At 39.4% G+C, this 23,441-nt stretch overlaps 1 protein-coding gene and 2 non-coding genes across 3 annotated transcripts; 1 reads left to right on the plus strand and 2 right to left on the minus strand.

The window, feature by feature from the left end:
- Positions 1 to 4,192: 4,192 nt before the first annotated feature.
- Positions 4,193 to 4,299, minus strand: LOC121204164 (small nucleolar RNA R71). The gene has a single exon (XR_005899093.1). It is a non-coding gene; the product is annotated as a small nucleolar RNA R71 (small nucleolar RNA).
- Positions 4,300 to 14,963: 10,664 nt separating this feature from the next.
- On the plus strand, positions 14,964 to 15,070 carry LOC121203861 (small nucleolar RNA R71). Its single transcript, XR_005898796.1, has one exon. It is a non-coding gene; the product is annotated as a small nucleolar RNA R71 (small nucleolar RNA).
- A 4,986-nt stretch (positions 15,071 to 20,056) lies between these two features.
- LOC107955892 (uncharacterized) lies at positions 20,057 to 20,764 on the minus strand. Its single transcript, XM_016891676.1, has 3 exons — positions 20,668 to 20,764; positions 20,274 to 20,604; positions 20,057 to 20,183 (listed from the first exon to the last, which is right to left on the minus strand). The coding sequence occupies exons 1-3, from the start codon at positions 20,762 to 20,764 to the stop codon at positions 20,057 to 20,059; spliced, it is 555 nt and encodes a 184-aa protein (XP_016747165.1).
- Positions 20,765 to 23,441: the final 2,677 nt, after the last annotated feature.

The following is a 23,441-nucleotide window of genomic DNA, read 5'->3' on the forward strand; positions in this document are numbered from 1 at the left end:
AATAAAACATAGCTAAGCAACTATTTCAATTCAAATATCGACAAAAAATAGGGCTCAAATTAATTTAAAGGATTTCAACAATAATGGGTTAAAGGTTAATATTAAGGGTAATACAAGAAATGGCTTGTTAGGCTTAAGGGGGTTTACTAGGGGTTAATCGTGGAGGTAGGCTTTTCATGGCATGAGTGGGTTAATCTAAGTGCTTTAATCATTTTGACATATCAAATCAAATAGTGTAGTCTTGACATGCATAATCAAGCAAGTTCTAGAATAACAGTTCAATACTGACGCTCTCAAAGCAATAATAAATGTGAGCATGAAAGAATTAATAGATGCTCAAAAGGCTCAAAAATCTCACAAAAATTATAGCTTTTTGATGTTTAAAACTTATGAATTCTTACTCAAAGTAATACCTAAACTTTGGGGAAACAACCTAAGATTTTAAATTCTTAAAAATCAACTTATCATGCTTGATTCTCTAATGTCTTGAAGTTTAAACAATCAATGCATAAATGCCTATGTTTTAATTCAAGATATATCAATCAGCGTCATAAATCAATCAAAATTTATCCTAAATATAATATGAGAGCTTTTCAAGAGATCAAGACAGTCATTCAGGGATTTTTCTGATAATGAAATGAATACCCCCTACACTCAAGATGTACATTGTCCTCAATGTACAAAGATAGATATTAGAATATAAAAATAAGATAGGGAGAGAAGTGAAACTTCTTGTATGATGAATTCCTCGAACTGGAGTTTTTTAGAGTAATCGGTTCAAGAGTGGATGAGGATACTCCGGTGGTCGTAGAGGTTCATTAGTCCATAAGTCTTGTGCCAAAAGAATATTATATCTAGTGGTAGCTATGGTCGTGGTCGATCAGGACATGACAGTCGCGGAGAACCTTTCCTAGTGGAGTTTTTTAGTTCCTATGCGATGATGAGCTTAAGAGCTCTATATAACTGTGATAAAATCAGGAACTTTTTAGGGAATATTAGGAAGAATAATTACTCATAAAGGAATAGCCGAAATTGATAATTAAAAATAAAATTCTAAAATCTAATAAAAATAAAAAAGTAGTTTTAATAAAAATTAAAAACATAAATTAATAAATAAATGTTTTTAAACATTTTCATCGCTGGATGGTTCGTGAGGTGGGACTGGCGATGAGATATGGAGGTGTTGATAGATCTGCTATAGAGTAGCATCAATGTTGTTAAATCATTGAAAACACTACTGCTCAAATCGAGTGAGGCGCTTAGAGATGTCAGCATATGAAGCCGCCGCATGAACTGGATGAGAGTGTGGTGGTGGCTGAGTCGGTGGGTCCTCGTATTGTGGAGGGACATCATCAGGAATGTCCTCGTAGGCCTCCTCGGTGGTTGAATGGGCGAGACAATATTGGGGAGGGTAGGTTCCTCGGCGCCTCTCGATCATCCTCATACTAAGCATGCTTGAGATGCCTTGTGGAGACATCTGGCCGATGAGGGTAAGAGATGATTCTTGGGCCACGGTGCTGAGGAACCCGAAGTGTCGAGCCAACCGAGTAACATAGGGGCCAATGAAGATGAACCCCTTCCTATGCCGCTCCGTCTGGTGCTGCATCGCGAGGGCGATAAAATATGCAAGGTTGGTAACGTGCCCGTACGACATACACCATAGAAAGTAGGCGTCGTGAGTATTGATGACGCCAGTACTCTCTCTCCTTCCTGTTATCGTATGAGCCAAAATAGCGTGTAGGTACCTCAGAGATGGAGGGAGAGCCGATGCCTTGGAGTGGCTAGGATTGTAGGTGGCCACGCCTGGTACTAGTGCGTCCTAGCACCGTGAAGGAGAATGATGGATATGGCAGTTGAGAGTATCTAAGTCATTCTCCTCCTTGAACTCCTTCGTATATAAACCCAGTGCCATACTGAATTCTGAGACGCTGAGTTGGCGGACTAATCTGCCCAGGAAAAATTGCACCGTGCCGGGATCATCGTAGTTCATCATCACGGTCTGAAAATGATATGTGGAGCATAATTCCATCGTGAGCTCGAGATACGTCGACTCGATGATCCCAAAGAAAAGTACCCGAGGCTCGGTGGTTAAGAGGGCCCAAATTGCATCAGCCAAGTGAACTTGTTCTACGACAGCCCAGTTGATAAACCGTAATTTATACATATTTTTACCCTATGCTTAACGCATTTTATGGATGATTTTCCATTAGAATTGGTGAATTCGATGCTCCTAATGCTTTAATTTCATGTTTTATACTTAGGATAGCATAGGAGAGCAAAAGGAACGAGAAACAAGCCAAAAATGGAGAAAATAGGCCAAAGTACGAAATCAACACGGCCTGGACCTCCTCACACGGGCAAATCACACGGTCGTGTCAATTTGGCAGGCTCGAGCACGGCCTGAAGTAATCGAACACGGGCGTGTCACACGGGGGTGTCCCTGCCGAGCCCAAGTTGAGTCCAATTCAGAAAAGGCTAATTTTGAGGGCTCTTAGGCATTCTAAAGCCTATAAATACACCCTAAAGGAGGAAGAAAAAGAGACACAGGGAGTAGGGGGTAAGGAATTACTCCAAGGAAACCGATTGATCCATCTCAGAAGCCGGATTCATCATCAAGACTGAAGATCTCTCCTCAATTTCCCTTTAGGAGTTTTGGGTTTTCTTTATGTTTTGTATTTTTTATCATTCTGAGATGTTTTCTTATTTAGTTATGAACTAAAACCCCTTAATACCTAAGGAGAATGAAACCTAAGACGAATTTTGTTATTATTTTCTGAATTGTATGATAAATATTTAACTTGTTCTTAATTATGTGTTCTTAATTCTTATTTTGATATCCCAAGATACTGATTCAAGATAAGCTCTTATTCAGAGGAGGAATAGACCTTGTCTAAGAGTACATTTGTCATAATTAAGCGGAGTTGATTGTGCACCTAGACATAGGGTGACAAGATTGTGCCGGATTAGGGTGAAACCTAATAAGGGGATCCATAGATCGAGTTAATGTAACCCTAGGGTGTTAATTAGAGAAAAGTCTCAATTATTCAATCCAGGGATTAGACGTTATTATCTTGAATAGGGATAATGACATAACTTAGGGATCTTTACAGAACAAGTTGAATTAATAAATCGTCCGATTCGGAGCAAGAATAACAAGTAAAGTCTAGGTGGATTTTTCCTTAGGTATTGTCTTAAGTCAATCGATTTTCCCCAAAAGCAATTCCCCAATTCTATTCCCTGTGAGTTCTTAGTTTAGATAATTAGTTAGTTAAAATAAAAATCTCTTTATTTTTAGGCTAGATAATAAAAAGACAGTCATTACTAGTACTTTTAGATCCTTTGGGTTCGACAATCCGGTCTTGCTAAAACTATTCTACTGTTCGATAGGTACACTTGCCTACATCGCGATAATAGTTAGTTTCAAGAACAAGTAATTATAAATATTTAAAACCTATCACAAAATCACGCGATCAAGTTTTTGGCGCCGTTGCCGGGGAGCTAAGATATTAGGAATGCTCAATTTTTATTACTTTAGCCATTTATTTTCCTTGCAATTTAATTTTATTATTATTATTACTTATTAACTTACTTTCTTTCTCTTGGCAGGTTTTTATAGTTTATGACTAGAAGAAACCCGTCAGGACCATTACTTTTTGACGAAGAAATAGATCGTACAGTTCATAGAAATCAAAGAGAAATAAGGCGAAGCTTACGATACACAGAGAACGAGCAAGAAGACAATACTCAATCCCCAACCGAAGAGATGGCTAAAAGCAAAGGCAATCAGCTGCCTCCTGCAATTGCGGTTAATCAAAATCCTGCTCCACACACTATGTATGAGTATGCTAAACCTTCTTTAACAGGAACTGAATCAAGCATAGTTAGACTTGCTATAGCTGCAAATACTTTTGAATTAAAACCTAACACTATTCAAATGATACATCAATTTGTTCAATTTGATGGTTTGCAGGATGAGGATCCTAACGCTCATTTAGCCAACTTCTTGGAACTATGCGATACATTTAAAATTAATGGTGTTTCTGATAATGCTATTCGCCTTCAACTATTCCCTTTTTCATTTAGGAACAAAGCTAAACAGTGGTTGAACTCGTTACCACGAGGGTCAATTACTACTTGGGAACAAATGACAGAAAAATTTTTACTAAAATATTTTCCGCCGGCTAAAACGGCTAAATTACGTAATGATATCTCTTCTTTTGTGCAGATGGATTTAGAAACACTTTAAGATGCATGGGAGAGATACAAGGATCTTTTGAGAAGGTGTCCCCATCATGGGTTACCGCTTTGGCTCCAAGTTCAAACATTCCATAATGGCCTGAATCCTCCGACTCGGTAAATGATTGACGCAGCTACTGGCAGAACTATCAATAATAAAACACCTGAAGATGTTTATGAGTTTATAGAAGAGATGTCACTGAATAACTATCAGTGGCAAGTCATGAGGACAAAGCCAACGAAAACAGTCGACTTTTATAACTTTGATTCAGTTACCATGCTCTCTAATCAGGTAGAACTCTTGAATAAGAAAATTGATGGTTTTCATAGTTCTTCGCAGGTTCACCCAGTGATACAGTGCGAAGCAAGTGGAGGTGGAACAAGCCACTCAGAATACCAACCTTATGGCCATAACATGGATAACGACCAACTAAATTACATGAGTAATAATCCTCGACCTCAAAACATTCTATATAGTAACACTTACAATGCAAGTTGGAGGAACCACCTCAATTTTTCGAGGGGCGGTCAAGGAAATTAGAGACCACCTCCAGGCTACCAACAACCACCCTACCAACAAGAAAAAAAGCTGAACCTTAAAGAGATGATTTCAAAGTTTATATCAATGTCAGAAACCTATTTTTAGAACATCGAGACAGCACTTAAGAATCAACAAGCATCGATCCAAGGGCTCGAAACTCAGATAGGCAAGCTTTCCAAACTAATCTCTGAACGACCACAAGGTAGTTTGCCCAGTAAACCGAACCTAACCCAAGGGAACAACTCAACGCAATTAATATTTAAGACGACGAAGGAGTCGTTGAGCCTGAACCAGAATCGAGTCAAGAAACTTTGGTAAGCAGAGGTCAAGGTGAGGTAAGTCATGATAAAAACAATTCAGTGAAAGTCAAATATAAACCTTGTATGCCATACCCCAACGCTACAAGAAAAGACCGCTCAGATGAACAATTTGGTAAATTCCTTAAACTCTTAAAAAAATTACACATTAACTTACCGTTTGTTGAAGCCCTGTCGCAGATGTCAAACACAATGAAATTTTTGAAGGAGCTTTTAGCAAATAAGCGGAAGTTGGACGAGGCGTCGCATGTGGAGCTAAATTATTCTGCAAAATAAGCTACCAAACAAACTAAAAGATCTAGGGAGTTTTACGATTCCTTGCTTAATTGGTAGTTTAGATGTTAATAATGCATTAGCTGATTTAGGGGCTAGTATTAACGTCATGCCCTACAAAATGTTTAAGCAACTAGGTCTCGGGAAACCCAAATAGACTAGGATGAACATTCAATTAGCAGATAAAACTATAAGATTCCCTAGAGGTATTATTGAAGATGTGCTAGTTAAAATTAATAAATTTATATTTCCCGTTGACTTTATTGTTCTAGACATAGGGCAGGATAGCAACACTCCTTTAATTTTAGGAAGGCCCTTTTTAGCAACTGCTAAAACAATTATTGATGTTGGCACAGGTGAACTCACACTCCGTGTGGGAGATTAAGTAATCACTCTTCAAGCTCGCAATTCTGGAAACACGTCGGAAATTAAAGGTGATCGTTTAACCCATTCTACTAAAACTGACAATATAGTACAACTTTCTTTGTAGGAAATGAGCCTGAAAGAAGTACATGAGCCATTCTAAAACAATAATAGAGGACCTATTCAGGAAGATCGAAGGCTACAAATCGAGGAGCTAGATGAATGGTGGACGCATAAATCGAGAACACCAGACAAACCGAATCTCCGACAAAACGAGCTCAATACCTTTCCAATTCAACTTAAGGTTGGAGATAGAGTCTTATTAGATGCTGTAGATCCCCACATTGTCACTACCACACTGAATGAAGAAATCTCTCTTATGGTACTCACAATTTTCCCATTCGGTACGGTCGAGGTGAGTCATCCCAAGTTCAGCACTTTTAAGGTAAACACCACCCGTTTAAAACCTTATTTTAATGAGATTGATAGCAGGAATGAGGAGTATAAACTCCTCAAACCACCATGATCATTCAACAGAAAGGTAAGTCTAGCTTAGACTATAAACAAGCCCGAGCACTAACTGTATTAACTTCTTTAAAATTTAGTCTTCAACATCTAACTTACTAACAGAGCTCTTGAGTACAGTTTTTCCACAGAGACACGACCAAGCACACGAGCGTGCTTATGGCCGTGTAAAAATAGGGCAAGGATTTCCCAAACATGGGCTACGATAAAACACCACGGCCATGCAACATGGCTATGGTCGAGCCCGCCAAAACAACACGGGGCGTGCGACACACCCGTGTTTAATACCTGTGGTCGAACCTATTAGATTGACACGGGCGTGAGGCTTGCATATATGAGCGTGGGAGAAGCGAACAATGCCAGACACGGCCGTATGGCACGACCGTACGAACCCACATACCTAAGGTACACAGGCGTGGAACAAATTTTAGACGCGCCCAAATAGGAAAAACGTGAAACACACGGGCATAAATTGGGGAACACGGGCATGTGACCTGGCCGTGTGGCCCAAAATCTATAAATACCCTGCACTATTCACTTTCTTCCCCATTCAAAAACCCTAACCCTAGCCACTGCAAGTTCACACTGCCTCACTGCCACGCCCGTGCGCCGCTTCCCACTCCATTTTGATGCTCAATCTCTCTTCCCTAGCGTTTGTTTACTCCTTTCACTTCTGTTTTACTTATTTTTAATGCTTAGTGTCAAAATAAACTTCATATCTTTTGACCTATTTTTTATTTTGCTCATTATTCTATCACTGCCTCCCTGCCACGCCCGTGCGCCGCTTCCCACTCCATATTGACGCTCAATCTCTCTTCCCTAGCATTTGTTTACTCCTTTCACTTCTGTTTTACTTATTTTTAATGCTTAGTATCAACATAAACTTCATATCTTTTGACCTATTTTTTATTTTGCTCATTATTCTATCATTTAATTTGCATTCTTAGGTTAGTCATGACATTACTATACTTATTCTCATGCTATTACCATGCCAATGTCTATCATTTAGTTTGCGTTCATAAGATTAGTTATCATACATTCCGTGTTAAATCAAGATTAGGAAAACCTCATACCCATTACATTTCTATTCTCATTCTCATTGTTATTATGGCTAAGTTTGCTTTATATCAGTAATCTTCGCTAAAATAAGTTAGTTCAAATTCATGACTTTTTACTTCTTCAAATTTGTTTACCTATTATTATTATTCATTTATCTATTATTATTCTTTATCTTATAGGCTTTTAATGTCGTCTTCACGAGGAAAGAAGGCCGTTGTACCTGCTTTGAATAAGAGGAAGGGAGCGTCATCCTCCGCGGGTCCAACCACAGAAATTTGTCACCCTCTCATTCAGTTCCCCCAGGGGCCCCAGGAAGAACTTTTCCAAATCCTTAGGGCTCGACCTTTAATTGCGGGCCGCTGCATCGACTGAGCTACCGTAGAATAAGTTTAGTTGGCTGATGCGATTCAGGCCCTCCTAACCACTAACCCTTGGGAGCTATTCTTTGGGATCATCGAGCCAACATACATTGTGCTTACGATGGAACTATGCTCGACGTTCCATCTTCAGACCGTAATGACGAACTACGATGATCCCGACACGGTCCAATTTTGCCTAGGTGGATTAATCCGCCAGCTAAGCGTCCCAGAGTTTGGTGCTACACTGGGTTTATATACAGAGGAGTTCAAGGAGGAGAATGATTTAGACACTCTCAGTTGCCACATACACTTCTCCCCCTCGAAGTACTGGACACTTTGGCCTCTGGCGCGGCCTCCTACAATCCTAGCCACTCTAAGGCATCAGTTCACCCACCTTCCCTGAGGTACCTACACGCTATTTTGGCTCACACGATTACAGGGAGGCGAGAGAGCATTGGTGTCGTCAACACTCACAACGCCTATTTATTATGGTGTATGTCGCACGGGCATGTCATCGACCTCACCTATTTCATCGCCCTCACGATTTAGCACCAGACGGAGCGGCATCGGAAGGGGGTCATCTCCATTGGCCCCTACGTGACTCGACTGGCGCGACACTTCGGGCTCCTGAATACCGCGGCCCAAGAATCATCCCTCACTCTCAACAACTAGATGTCTCCACAAGGCATCTCGAGCATGCTTAGTATGAGGATGATTGAGAGACGCCGAGAAACTTACCTTCCCCAGTATCATCTCGCCCAATCTACTGACTCAGCACAAGGACCCACCAACTCAGCCACCACCATCCTCTCGTCCAGTTCTTGCGGCGGCTTCATATGCTGACATCTCTGAGCGCCTCACTCGATTCGAGCAACAGTGTTTTCAACGATTTGACAACATTGATGCTACTCTATAGCAGATTTGTTAGCACCTTCACATCTCATCGCTAGTCCCACCTCGCTAACCATCCAGCGATGAAGATGTTTAAAAACATTTATTTATAATTTTATTTTTTTTTATTTTTTATTAAAACTACTTTTTATTTTGGTTAGATTTTAGAATTTTATTTTTAATTATTAAATTCGGTTATTTCTTTATGAGTAATTATTCCTCCTAATATCTCCTAAAAAGTTCCTAATTTTATCACAGTTATATAGAGCTCTTAAGCTCATCATCACATAGGAACTAAAACTCCACCAGGAAAGGTTCTCCATGACTGCCATGTCTTGCTCGACCACAACCATACCTACCACTAGATATAATATTCTTTTGGCGCAGGACTTATGGACTAATGAACCTCTACGACCGTCGGAGTATCCTCTTCCACTCTCGAACCGATTACTCTCCGAAACTCCAGTTCGAGGAATCCATCATACAGGAAGTTTCACTTCTCTCCCTCTCTTATTCTTATACTCTAATATCTATCTTTGTACATTGAGGACAATGTACGTCTTAAGCGTGGGGGATATTTATTTCATTATCAGAAAAATCCCTGAATGATTGCCTTATTCTCTTGAAAAGCTTTCATATCATATTTAGGATAAATTTTAATTGATTTATGATTTTGATTGATATATCTTGAATTAAAATATAGGCAATTAGGCATTGATTGTTTAAACTTTAAGATATTAAAGAATCAAGCATGATGAGTTGATTTTTAAGAAATTAAAATCTTAGGTTGTTTCCCCAAAGTTTAGGTATTATTTTGAGTCGGAATTTACAAGTTTTAAACATAAAAAAGCCAAAATTTTTGTGAGATTTTTGAGCCTTTTGAGCACCTATTAATTTTTTCAGGCTCACTTTTATTATTGCTTTGAGTGCATCAGTATTGAATTGTTATTCTAGAACTTGCTTGATTATGCATGTCAAGACCACACTATGTGATTTGATATCTCAAAATGAGAAAGGCACCTAGGATTAACCCACTCATGCAATGAAAAGCCTACCTAACCCCCTTGAGCCTAACAAGCCATTCCTTAATTTACCTTCAATATTAACTATTAACCCATTATTGTTGAAATCCCCCAAATTAATTTGATCCTTATTTTTGTCGAGATCTGAGTTGAAAAAGTTGCTTAGCTATGTTTTCTTTTATTTAGTCTATGTTATTTAACTTGTTCTTAAAAAAAGAAAACATGTATACATATTAGTAGTGATCTTCTGTTTGTAAGCTTTAGTAAAGTTAAATTCCATATTCTGAGAAAAGCTCTGTTGTACGCAATTGATAACTAGCTATTTTTCTAGTTAGGTAATTTATCAATTTGATCTCGATTCTAACCCTTTCTTTCAGCTTGTGACCACACCCCTAACCAAGCCTCATTACAACCCCCTAAAGACCTTTTGATTGATGTATCATCTTAAATTATAGTGGTGGATATTTTATTTTCACGCAAGCCTATGGTAATGACTTTCATTATTGATTATTAAGTGCTTCATTTATTGTCCTTAAATGCCTCGAGTGATTTGAGTGAATCTTTAGTGTGGATGTAAAACTCTGTGATATTCTGAATCAAAGGTAATTACTTGATGAGGGGAGACACCTATGTTTTCGAATAAAAGGCTCAACTTGGAATGATTGAAACTGTGATGTTCTTTTAATTGAATTCTCAATGTATGATTACCTATGGATTACTTTGAGATATTATCGATAGAAATTATAAGTTGAGAAGAATTTATTTTTGAGTTGAGAATTTTGCTTGAAGACAAGCAAATGCTTAAGTGTGGGGGTATTTGATAAACTGTAATTTATACATATTTTTACCCCATGTTTAACATATTTTATGGATGATTTTCCATTAGAATTGGTGAATTTGATGCTCCTAATGCTTTAATTTCATGTTTTATACTTAGGAGAGCATAGAAGAGAAAAAGGAACGAGAAACGAGCCAAAAACGGAGAAAATGAGCCAAAGTACAAAATCAACATGGCCTGGACCTCCTCACATGGGCAGATCACACGACCATGGCAATTTGGCAGGCTCGAGCACGGCCTGAAGTAATCGAACACGGGTGTGTCACACGGGCGTGTCCCTGCCGAGCCCAAGTTGAGTCCAATTCAGAAGAGGCTAATTTTGAAGGCTCTTAGGCATTCTAAAGCCTATAAATACACCCTAGAGGAGGAAGAAAAAGAGATACAGGGAGTAAGGGGTAAGGAATTACTCCAAAGAAGCCGATTGATCCATCTCAGAAGCCCGATTCATCATCAAGACTGAAGATCTCTCCTCAATTTCCCTTTAGGAGTTTTGGGTTTTCTTTATGTTTTGTATTCTTTATCATTCTGGGATGTTTTCTTATTTAGTTATGAACTAAAACGCCTAAATACTTAAGGGGAATGAAACCTAAGACGAATCTTGTTATTATTTTCTGAATTGTATGATAAATATTTAACTTGTTCTTAATTATGTGTTCTTAATTCTTGTTTTGATATCCCAGGTTACTGATTCAAGATAAACTCTTATTCAAAGGAGGAATAGACCCTGTCTAAGAGTACATTTGTCATAATTAAGCGGAGTTGATTGCGCGCCTAGACATAGGGTGACAATATTTTGCCGGATTAGGGTGAGACCTAGTAAGGGGATCCATAGATCGAGTTAATGCAACCTTAAGGTGTTAATTAGAGAAAAGTCTCAATATTCAATCTAGGGATTAGACGTTATTAGTCTTGAATAGGGATAATAAAATAACTTAGAGATCTCTACGAAACAAGTTGAATAAATAAATCGTCCGATTCGGAGCCAGAATAACAAGTAAAGTCTAGGTGGATTTTTCCTTAGGTATTGTCTTAAGTCAATCGATTTTCCCCAAAATCAATTCCCCAACTCTATTCTTTGTGAGTTCTTAGTTTAGATAATTAGTTAGTTAAAACAAAAACTTCTTTATTCTTAGGCTAGATAATAAAAAGACAGTCATTACTACTACTTTTAGTTCCTTTGGGTTTGACAATTCGGTCTTGCTAAAACTATACTACTGTTCGATAGGTACACTTTCCTACATCGCGATAATAGTTAGTTTCGAGAACGAGTAATTATAAATATTTAAAACTTATCACGAAATCACGCGATCACTAGTCGATACAGTGGCCCGCAATTAAAGGTCGGGACCTGCGGAAGATGACACTCCCTTCCTTTTCTTTGAAGCAGGGACAACGACCTTTTTACCACGTGAAGACGACATGGCACCTACAATTAGAATCATCAAGTCATCTTGATGAGTGGTCAGAGTAAAACGAAGACAAATTTTTAATAAAAATCATAATTTCAGGCCACAACTACTAAAACTAACTTAAAACAATAAGTTCCATGGCAAAATTTTGTAGCACTAGCATGGTGATATAAGTAAAAATGGAAAAGGATGGAATGCAACATACTATATGAATGGATAGAAATGTCAACACAAAAGGTATGATTATTTCAACTATCCTAACCATGGATATTCACTTCTAACTAATTAAATGGAGTAGAGAAATCATGTAATGAGTAAGGATTTGAACATGAAAAAGATGATAACTTTTTCTATAAATGAGATTTGTGTGATAGAAAGATGAAAATAACATGAAGAATATAGATTACTATGATAAATAGCATTATAAATCAGTGAAATAAAAGAGAAAGGAGTAAACAAATGTTAAAGGGAAGAGATTGGGCGTCGAGAATGAAGTTGGGAGCTGCGCACGGGCATGGCAGAGAGGCCGTGTGGACTTCTAGAGGCTAGGGTTAGGGTTTTTGAATGGGGAAGAAAGTGAATAGTGCAAGGTATTTATAGGTTTTCGGGGCATACGGCTAGGTAACACGCCCGTGTTCCTCAATCTGTGCCCGTGCAATTCGCAAATTTTAAATTTGGGCGCCTCTGACATTTAGTACACAGCCGTGTCACACGGCCGTGTCTGGCGTTGTTCGCTTCTTCCACGCCCATGTTGATAGACCCACGCCCGTGTCAATCTAACAGGTTCGACCATGGGCGCTAGACATGGGCGTGTCGCACGCCCGTGCTGTTTTAACAGCTTCGCACACAGTTCTTCCACACGGGCGTGTCGTACGCCCATGTTGTTTTGGCAGGTTCGACCACTACCGTGTCGCACGTTCGTGGTTTTTTATCGTAGCCCGTGTTTGGAAAAATCGTTGCCCTATTTTCACACGGCCCAAGCACGCCCGTGTGCTTGGTCGTGTCTCTATGGAAAACCTGTATTCAAGAGCTTCGTTTGTAAGTTAGATGTTGAAGACTAAATTTTAAAGATGTTAATACAGTTAGTGCTCGAGTTGCCTCCCGAGAAATGCTTATTTATAGCCTAAGCTCGACTTACCTCTCCGTTGAATGATCATGGTGGTTTGAGGAGTTTATACTCCTCATTCCTGCAATTAATCTCATCAAAATAAGGTTTTAAATGGGTGTTGTTTACCTTAAACGTTCCGAACTTGGGGTGACTTACCTCAACTGTACTGAATGGAAAAATACTAAGTACCGTAAGAGGGATTTCTTCATTCGATTTGGCAGTGACAATGTGAGGATCTACGGCATCTAATAAGACTTTATCTCCAACCTTAAGTTGATTTGGAAAGGTATCGAGCTTGTTCTGGAATAATTTCGGTTTTTCGTGTGTTTTCGGTTTATGTGTCCACCATTCATCTAGCTCCTCTATTTGCAGTCTGTTTTCTTTATGATTAGGTCCTCTATGATTGTTTGAGAATGACTCATGTGCTTCCTTCAGACTCATTTCCTGCAAAGTAGGGTGTACGCTATTATCAGTTTTAGTAGAATGGGTTGAACGATCACCTTCAATTTTCGATGTGTTGCCAGAATTGCGAGCTTGAAGAGTGATTGTTTCGTCTCCCACACGGAGTGTGAGTTCACCTGTGCCAACATGAATAATTATTTTAGCAGTTTCTAAGAAAGGCCTTCCTAGAATTAGAGGGGTGTTGCTATCCTCTTCTATGTCTAGAACAATGAAGTCCACGGGAAATATGAATTTATCAATTTTAACTAGCACATATTCAATAATACCCCTAGGGAATCTTATAGTTTTATCTGCTAATTGAATGCTCATCCTAGTCTGTTTGGGTTTCCCAAGACCTAGTTGTTTAAACATTTTGTAGGGCATGACGTTAATACTAGCCCCTAAATCAGCTAATGCATTATTAACATCTAGTCTACCAATTAAGCAAGGAATTGTAAAACTCCCTGGATCTTTTAATTTGTTCAGGAGCTTATCTTGCAGAATAGCTGAGCACACTGCGTTTAGCTCCACATGCGACGCCTCGTCCAACTTCTGCTTATTTACTAAAAACTCCTTCAAAAATTTCATTGCGTTTGGCGTCTGTGATAGAGCTTCAATAAACGGTAAGTTAATGTATAATTTTTTTAAGAGTTTAAGGAATTTACCAAATTGTTCATCTGAGCGGTCTTTTCTTGTAGCGTTGGGGTATGGCACACGAGGTTTATACTCAGTATTCACCGATTTGTTTTTATTATGACCTACCTCACCTTGGCCTTTGCTTACCACAATTTCTTGCCTCAGTTCTGGTTCAGGCTCAACGACTCATTTGTCATTTTGAATATTAATTGCGTTGAGCTGTTCCCTTGGATTAGGTTCGGTATTACTTGGTAAACTACCTTGTGGTCGTTCGGAGATTAGTTTGGAAAGCTGGCCTATCTGAGTTTCGAGCCCTTGGATCGATGCTTGTTGATTCTTAAGTGCTGTCTCGGTGTTCTGAAAATGGGTTTCTCACATCGATATAAACTTTGAAAGCATCCCTTTAAGGTTCGGCTTCTTTTCTTGTTGATAGGGTGGTTGTTGAAAACCTGGAGGATGTTGTGATCTTTGATTTCCTTGACCGCCCCACGAGAAATTGGGGTGGTTCCTCCAACCTGCATTGTAAGTGTTACTATATGAGTTACTTTGGGATCGAGAGTTATTGTTACCCATATATTGGACTTGTTCCTCCTCGATGCTAGGGTTGAAGGGTTGATACTCTGTGCATGCTCCTCCTCCATTCGTATCGCACCTCATTACTGGTTGTACCTGAGTAGAACCAAGTAAGCCAGCAATCTTTTTATTTAGAAGTTCTATCTAGTTTGACAGCATAGTAACTGAATCGACGTTATAAACACTGCTGTTTTAGTTGGCTTAGTCCTCATGACTAGCCAATGATAGTTATTCAGTGACATCTCCTCTATAAACTCATAGGCATTTTAAGGTGTTTTATTATTGATGGTTCTGCCAGCAGCTGCGTCAACCATTTGTCGAGTCGAATGATTCAGGCCATTATAGAACGTTTGAACCTGTAGCCAAAGCGGTAACCCATGGTGAGGGCACCTTCTCAGTAAGTCTTTGGATCTCTCTCATGCATCGTACAGTGTTTCTAAATCCATCTGCACAAAAGAAGAGATATTATTACGTAATTTAGCCATTTTAGCCGGTGAAAAATATTTTAGTAAAAATTTTACGGTCATTTGTTTGCAAGTAGTAATTGACCCTCGTGGTAACGAGTTCAACCACTATTTATCTTTGTTCCTTAATGAAAAGGGAAACAACCGAAGACGAATGGCATCATAAGAAATGCCATTGATTTTAAATGTATCGTAGGGTTTAGGGTTTAGGGTTTAGAGTTTAAGGTTTAGCGTTGGGATCCTCATCTTGCAAACCGTCAAACTGAACAAATTGTTGTATCATTTGAATAGTGTTAGGTTTCAGTTCAAAAGTATTTGCAGCTACAGCAGGTCTAACTATGCTCGACTCAGTTCCTATTAAAGAAGGTTTAGCATAATCATACATAGTGCGTGGAGCAGGATTTTGATTAACCGCAATTACAGGAGGTAGCTGATTGTCTTGGTTTTCAGCCATCTCCTCGATTGGGGGTTGAGTATCGTCCTCTTGCTTGTTCTCTGTGTATCTTAAGCTCCGCCTTATTTCTCTTTGGTTTCTGTAAACTGTGTGATCGATTTCTTCGTCGAAAAGTAGTGGTCCTGACGGGTTTCTTCTAGTCATAAACTATAAAAACCTGCCAAAAGAAAGAAAAAGTAAATTAATAAATAATAATAAAAGAAATAAAATTAATTTGCAAGAAAAATAAATGGCTAAAGTAATAAAAATTGAGCGTTCCTAATATCTTAGTTCCCCGGAAACGGCGCAAAAAACTTGATCGCGTGATTTCGTGATAGGTTTTAAATATTTATAATTAATAATTCTTGATACTAACTATTATTGCGATGTAGGCAAGTGTACCTATTGAACAATAGTATAGTTCTAGCAAGACTGGATTGTCTAACCCAAAGGAACTAAAAGTACTAGTAATGACTGTCTTTTTATTATCTAGCCTAAGAATAAAGAGGTTTTGTTTTAACTAACTAATTATCTAAACTAAGAACTCACAGAAAATAGAATTGGGGAATTGCTTTTGGGGAAAATCGATTGAATTAAGACCTAGATTGAATAATTGAGACCTTTCTCTAATTAACACCCTAGGGTTACATTAACTCAATCTATGGATCCTCTTATTAGGTTTCACCCTAATCTGGCAAAATCTTGTCACCCTATGTCTAGGCGCGCAAACAACTCCGCTTAATTATGACAAATGTACTCTTAGACAGGTTCTATTCCTCCTCTGAATAAGAGCTTTTCTTGAATCAGTATCTTGAGATACCAAAACAAGAATTAAGAACACATAATTAAGAACAAGTTAAATATTTATCGTACAATTCAGAAAATAATAACAAGATTCGTCTTAGGTTTCATTCCCCTTAGGTATTTAGGGGTTTTAGTTCATAACTAAATAAGAAAACATCCCAGAATAATAAAGAATACAAAACATAAAGAAAACCCAAAACTCTTGAAGGGAAATTGAGGGGAGATCTTCAGTCTTGATGATGAATCTGACTTCTGAGCTGGATCAATCGGCTTCCTTGGAGTAATTCTTTACTCCCTATTCTGTGTCCTATTTTCTTCCTCCTCTAGGGTGTATTTATAGGCTTTAGAATGCCTAAAAGCCCTCAAAATTAGCCTTTGTCGAATTGGACTCAACTTGGGCTCGGCAGGGACACTCTTGTGTTCGATTACATTAGACCGTGCTCAAGCCTGCCAAATTGACACGGCCGTGTGGTCTGCCCGTGTGAGGAGGTCCAAGCAGTGTTGATTTTGTACTTTGGCCCATTTTCTCCGTTTTTGGCCCGTTTCTCGTTTCTTTCGCTCTCCTATGCTCTCCTAATTATAAAACATGAAATCAAAGCATTAGGAGCATCGAATTCACCAATTCTAATAGGAAATCATCCATAAAATGCGTTAAGCATGGGGTAAAAATATGTATAAATTACCGTTTATCAATACTGTTGATGCATCGAGTCCTCAGGCTTCCACGTGGCTTCCTCAGTGCTATGATTCTTCTACAGCATATTCACTGATGGAATGAAATTCCTTCTCAGAACCTTGACATTGTGATCCAGAATCTGAATCGGTTCCTTCTCAAAGGTTAAGTTCGGCCTAACCTCGATATCCTCAACGGAGACTATGTGAGATGGATTAGATCAGTACCATCTTAACATCGAGACGTAAAACACATCATGAATATGGTCCAGTTCAAGGAGTAACTCCAACTGATAGGCAATTGGTCCCACACGCTTCAAAATCCGGTACAGCCTAATAAATCTAGGGCTTAGTTTGCCCCTACGACCAAACCTCAATATATTCTTCAATGAAGAAACCTTAAGAAACATGAAGTCCCCCACAGAATACTCAATCTCACGCCTCTTCAAATATGCATACAATTTATGTCTATCAAAAGCCGTTTTCAGACAATTTCGAATCAATCAAACTTTATCTTTTGTCTCAGAAACCAATTTAGGACCCAAAACTTGACATTCGCCCAACTCACTCCAACAAAAATGTGTACGACACTTACGACCATACAGAGCCTCATAAGGTGCCATCTGAATACTAGCTTGGAAACTGTTGTTGTAGGTGAACTCAGCTAACGGTAGATAATCTTCCCAACTACCTCGGAAGTCGATCACACAACTCCGAAGCATATCCTCCAGTATCTGAATCACCTTCTCGGATTGATCATCGGTCTAAGGATAGAATGCAGTACTAAAGTCCAACCTTGAACCTAGAGCCTCGTGCAATTTCTAATGAATGCGCCTCTCTTAGAATATACTGCCTCAGATCCTCATCGTTTGGTACACAAATTTGACTACGAAAATAGAGTACCCCATCACTATTTAGTCCAAAATCTGAAGTGCTGCCACTCTCAACCTGTTGAAACTATAAACCCAGAGACTCATCCCCAACAGTTTATCTCGAATCTACTCAATCCAAGTTGACTTAAGCTGTAACTTGGCTAACAGACTCCCATCATCAAACAGACTAATTGGTGCAAACATCTCCCTCAAATCAGACATCGCCTTATGATTTAGAGCATCAACCACCACATTGGCTTTACTTGGATGATACTCTATCATGTAATCGTAGTCCTTAAGCAGCTCAATCCATCGACGCTATCTAAGGTTCAACTCCTTCTGAGTAATGAGATACTTGAGACTCTTGTGATCGGTGTAGATGATACACCTCTCACCATACAGATAGTGCCTCTAAATTTTCAGTGCAAAAGCCACGGCTGCCAACTCGAGATCATGTGTCAGATAGTTCCCCTCGTATGTATTAAACTGACGAGATGCATAAACCACAACATTACCATCCTGCATTAGAACACAACCCAGACCAACATGTGAAACATCACTATACACCACAAACTCATTTCTAGACTCAAGCTTTATCAAAATAGGAGCCTGAGTCAAAACAGACTTGAGCTTCTCAAAGCTCTCTTGCTGTACATCAGTCCAGACAATAGCTACATCCTTACGCAAGAGCTTAGTCAATGGCGTGGCAATCACAGAGAATCCCTCAACAAATCGTCGATAATACCCCGCCAAACCCAGAAAGCTACGGATCTCAGATACGTTCTTAGGCTATTTTCAATCTAGAACAACCTTAATTTTATGAGGATCAACATAAATCCCCTCAGTAGAAACCATATGCCTCAGAAAAGTTACCTCTCGCAACCAGAATTCACACTTGCTCAACTTAGCGTAGAGCCGCTTTTCTCAGAGTATTTGAAGCACTACTCTAAGATGCTCATCATGCTCATCCTCAGTCTTAGAGTATACCAGAATGTCGTCGATGAAGACTATGATGAACTGATCCAAATAAGGTTGAAACACACGGTTCATCAGATCCATGAATGCGGCTGGAGCATTCGTCAACCCAAAAGGCATAATTAGGAACTTGTAATGCCCATAACGAGTCCTAAATGTAGTCTTATATATATCAGCCTCTTTGACCTTCAACTGATGATAACGCAGATTGATCTTCAAAAACACAAAAGCCCCTCTGAACTGATCAAACAAGTCGTCAATCCTCAGAAGCGGATACTTGCTCTTCACGGTTAACTTATTCAGCTGTCAGTAATCAATGCACTTCCTCATGGTCCCATCCTTCTTCTTAACAAACAAAACTGGTGCTCACCACGGAGACACACTAGGATGAATGAAACCACGATCCAACAACCCTTGTAGTTGAGCCTTAAGCTCTATAAGCTCATTCGGTGCTATACGATAGGGGGCGATGGATACGGAAACTGTATTAGGAAGAAGCTCAATCCCAAACTCCACTTCTCGATTAGGGGGTAATCCCGGTAACTCCTCAGGAAAAACATCCAGAAAATCCCTCACAATTCTGATATCCCTAATCAAAGAGTCCCCAGAAGCAAAAACACTAACATAAACCAAGTACGCCTCATACCATTTTCGAACCAATTTCTCTGCTACAAGCTCGAAGATCATATTAGACAAATAATCCCGACGTTCTCCAATCACAACCACTTCATCATCCACCTCAGTTCTCAGAACGACCCTCTTAGTCGTATAATCCAGACTAACCCGGTGCTTGACCAACCAGTCCATTCCCAAAATTATATCAAACTCCCCAAACGGAAGCTCCATCAAATCCGCTAGAAAAATAGTTCCTTGCACCACTAAATTTACATCCCTATAGAGTTTACTAACCCGAATTGACTACCCTAACAGACTCGATACAGTGACCTCAATCGTAGTACTCTCCACTGAAATCCCCAAAGTCTCAGATACATTACTAGCTATGTATGAGTGAGTAGACCCTATGTCTAACAAAGTAAGGTAAGGTACATCAAAAATAAAGAACGTACCGGTGATGACGTCAGGAGTATCTCTGTCCTTTTAGCAACATGTAGCATAAACCAAAGTAGGCTGCCTCACCTCTGTCTTCCCAGCACCTCGGCCTGGTGCTCTCTATCCTTGGCCCATACCATTACCACTCCTAGCCTGACAATGGCCTCTAGGTGGTTGCAGAACTACTCTCTATGGCTATGCAGGACCTGATATCGGAGTTGACACCTGATCAGCCCTCAACATACACTCCCGAATGCGGTGCTCAGGGGACCCACATCTCAAATAGGCTCCAATCCTCCTCCAACACTCACTCGGCTGGCGTCTACCACAATTAATGCACGACATTAACCCAGTAGGAGTAACAACAGAAAAAACAGGGGCCCCCCACTTTAATTAGCCCATCAGATTAGACCTTTTTCTTAGGCCACTCAAGGGCTCCGAATCCCTCTTATTCTTACTTTTCTCACGGTCCTTGTTATAGCACTCCGTGCACTTAACATCCTCAGCAGTCTTTTCCTTCTTTACCAGAATCGCAAACTCACACTCCCTCTGTGGAGCTATCAGAACCCTTAGATTATCCTTTTTACCATCCTCAAACCTAACACATCTCTCATACTCCGATGCCACTATACCTCGAGCATAATGACTCAGCCTTAGAAATTTAACCTCATATTTGGCCACAGATCGATCACCTTGTGTGAGGTTCAAAAACTCATGCTTGCAAGCATCCACATAACTCGCTCCTACATACTTACTATGGAAGGTAGTCTTAAAGAAGTCCTAAGTCATATGGTCAGGCTGAGTACCCTCATTAACCGTTAACCACCACTTATATGCTTCGTCGCGAAGCAAGGACATTGCACCCTTTAATTTTTGCTCAAGGGTACAGTCCAGGTCATTCATAATTCTCTTCGTGGCCTCCAACCATTACTCAGCCACATTAGGGGTGACTCCTATGACACCCCAAAATTCAGTTACCGACCTTCGACCCCTATATCAAGAATTAGGCCCAGCGACCCTCTCAAATATCCTCAGCATGGCTTAGGACAGTGCGTCATCCCCAACCGAATGATTCTGAGACCCAGTCTCAGTAGCAGGTAACACCGGTGTCTCACTAGTGTCTAGATTCGGCATGCTGCGCAGAGATGATGACTCAGCTCGAGCCCCCTACGACCTCTACCTCGGCCTCGAATACCACGTTCACGGATACCTCGTGCACTCATTTTGTCTAGTAGTTTTATCTACATTAAAAATTTTATGCATCAGTTCTGATATTTATTAACAGATGTTTTATGCATTAAGAATTAGAAGTTCAGAGTTATTTTCGAAAGTTTTTAGTCCCTATCAGTTTCACTACAGTTTCAGAATATACTAACTCTAATATTTTCAAGTAAACTATCAACCATGTTTTCAGAATTTTCTATCAGAAATTAGAAATACTTATTGGATCGGCACCAGAGACTTGGTGTATCACATACTTAATCGAAATGTTTAAAATTATTTGAAAACCAATTTTTAAAACCAAATTTTGGAACCCAAAATTCACAGCCTATTTTTGTAACTTGACTCTGATACCACTAAATGTAACACCCAAACCTAGCTTAGACATTATGGCCGTATCTGGTAATGTCGTATGAAAAGAATTTTAAAAACTAAGTCATTGCAATTAAACCATTTCAGTTCATTAGTTCACATTTATTCATAATAAACTTTAAAACGTTTATTCAACTCTTAAGTTTCGGTATTCATTATCAAAACATTAATCTATTTACCTAAAAGACATTTAGAGTGGAAGCTTAAAAAAAGAAACGTTGTTTTTAGAAAACTATTACTTTTGATAAAATCCGAGTTATCACGTTTCGCCGTTTTAGAATCATAAAAGTGTAGTATAACCCGAATAAAAATAAAACAGTCTGTAAAGTCCGTATTACAAAAATATAACCCAGAATAAGCCGAACATAAAAATTATAACGTAATCATCACCAGTTCGAGCATGTGGTCACCGAGAGGCTCTGCTGCACCGATCCGCCTAAGACTGTGGATTACCTGTACAGAATAAACAGAGAGGAGTGAATTTACATAAACTCAGTATGTAACCCCACAGAATTCAGCATGCACACAAACAGAATATCAGTATCAGTTAGATACAAATACAGGCCTAAGCCCATATCAGATACAGATATACAGATCAGAATCAGAAATCAGATAACAGAATCCTTCCACCATCCTCTACACACCATCTTCGGCCATCCCTACACACCATGTGGGGTTTAAAACACCCACCCAACCCTACACACTATATAGTACCGATGCGGTAAATAACGGATATAGTGCAACCATGCTGCCAGATAATAGGCAAAACTGCCTTTCAGAACACTTCCTCTAGTATAACAATCCCACCCGAATAACAGTAACATACATACAGTATTACAGATAGTACATGCTTAACATGCATATATAAATAGATAGTAGATATGCATGGCATAGACAAGCTCAGAATAGTACATTAGTCTAGCATAACACATAGATTTAGGGTTTAGTAGCCTTTACCGACCCTTTGGTAGGCCCACAGTCGATTAGGACGACCCGTGCGACCCTAAGAAAAATTTTAATACAATTGGCCCACATGCCTGTGTGGTCTACCCGTTTGGGCCCACACGCCCAGATTGGCCTACCTCGTGTGCATCACACGGCTTGGCCCAATTATCATACACCCGTGTGACGTGCCTGTGTAGGCCCACATGCTCAATTCAGTCTAGCTCGTGTGGCCCACACGGCCAGACTTCAGCTATTACACAGCCGTGTCTTGTGCACGGCTTGGCCTTTGTCAATCACACGGTCATGTCATCGCACACGGCCTACCACACAGCCTACCACATAGCCATGTGGCTTCGACAGTGGTGATTTTTGGCTTTTGCTGAACCTCGTTTTTCTGCGTTTCGGGTATACACCTGGTATGGTTTTGATGCTAAAACTATCCCAATCCTCCTGAAACCTAAAATTTATGAATTAAAACCCTCAATCAGTCACTTAAATCGCGATAATCCAAAATCACAAAACTAACAAGAGTCCGATTCAGATGTTTCACACTTACCCCAACACTTTGAATGATTAACTAAGAATCTGCAAGAGAGGAGTCACGATCTTCTCGATTAGCTGCTGCCAAACAGAAGTTGTTACCAATCAAAAAAGAGGAATCGTTCTAACGACTCTAAAAGAAACCTCCCTACTCGAACAGAAAGCCACCTCCACTTACCAATGCGAACGAATTTCATGAACAAGAGAACCATCATTTGAAAAATAAGAAGATGGCACTGGAAACAAAAGAAGAAAAATGGAAGAGAAGGAAAAGGAAAAAATAGAGAAAGGAGAGGGATGAAACATCAATTTGTTTTCCTAGAGAGATTTTTTTGGAATCAGACTTTACCCCAAATTCCACTACTCAAATTTCTAACTAAACTGAAACTCTATCTGTCACCAGAGCAAAACAAAACAAAAATAAATAAATAAAACTCCCTTGATAACGTAGAGATTCGAACATAGGACGTCCAACACACCAGTTCCTTTACCACTTGAACTA

This window comes from Gossypium hirsutum, chromosome A07 (genome assembly GCF_007990345.1).
Source record: "Gossypium hirsutum isolate 1008001.06 chromosome A07, Gossypium_hirsutum_v2.1, whole genome shotgun sequence".
NCBI classification, from domain to species: domain Eukaryota; kingdom Viridiplantae; phylum Streptophyta; class Magnoliopsida; order Malvales; family Malvaceae; genus Gossypium; species Gossypium hirsutum.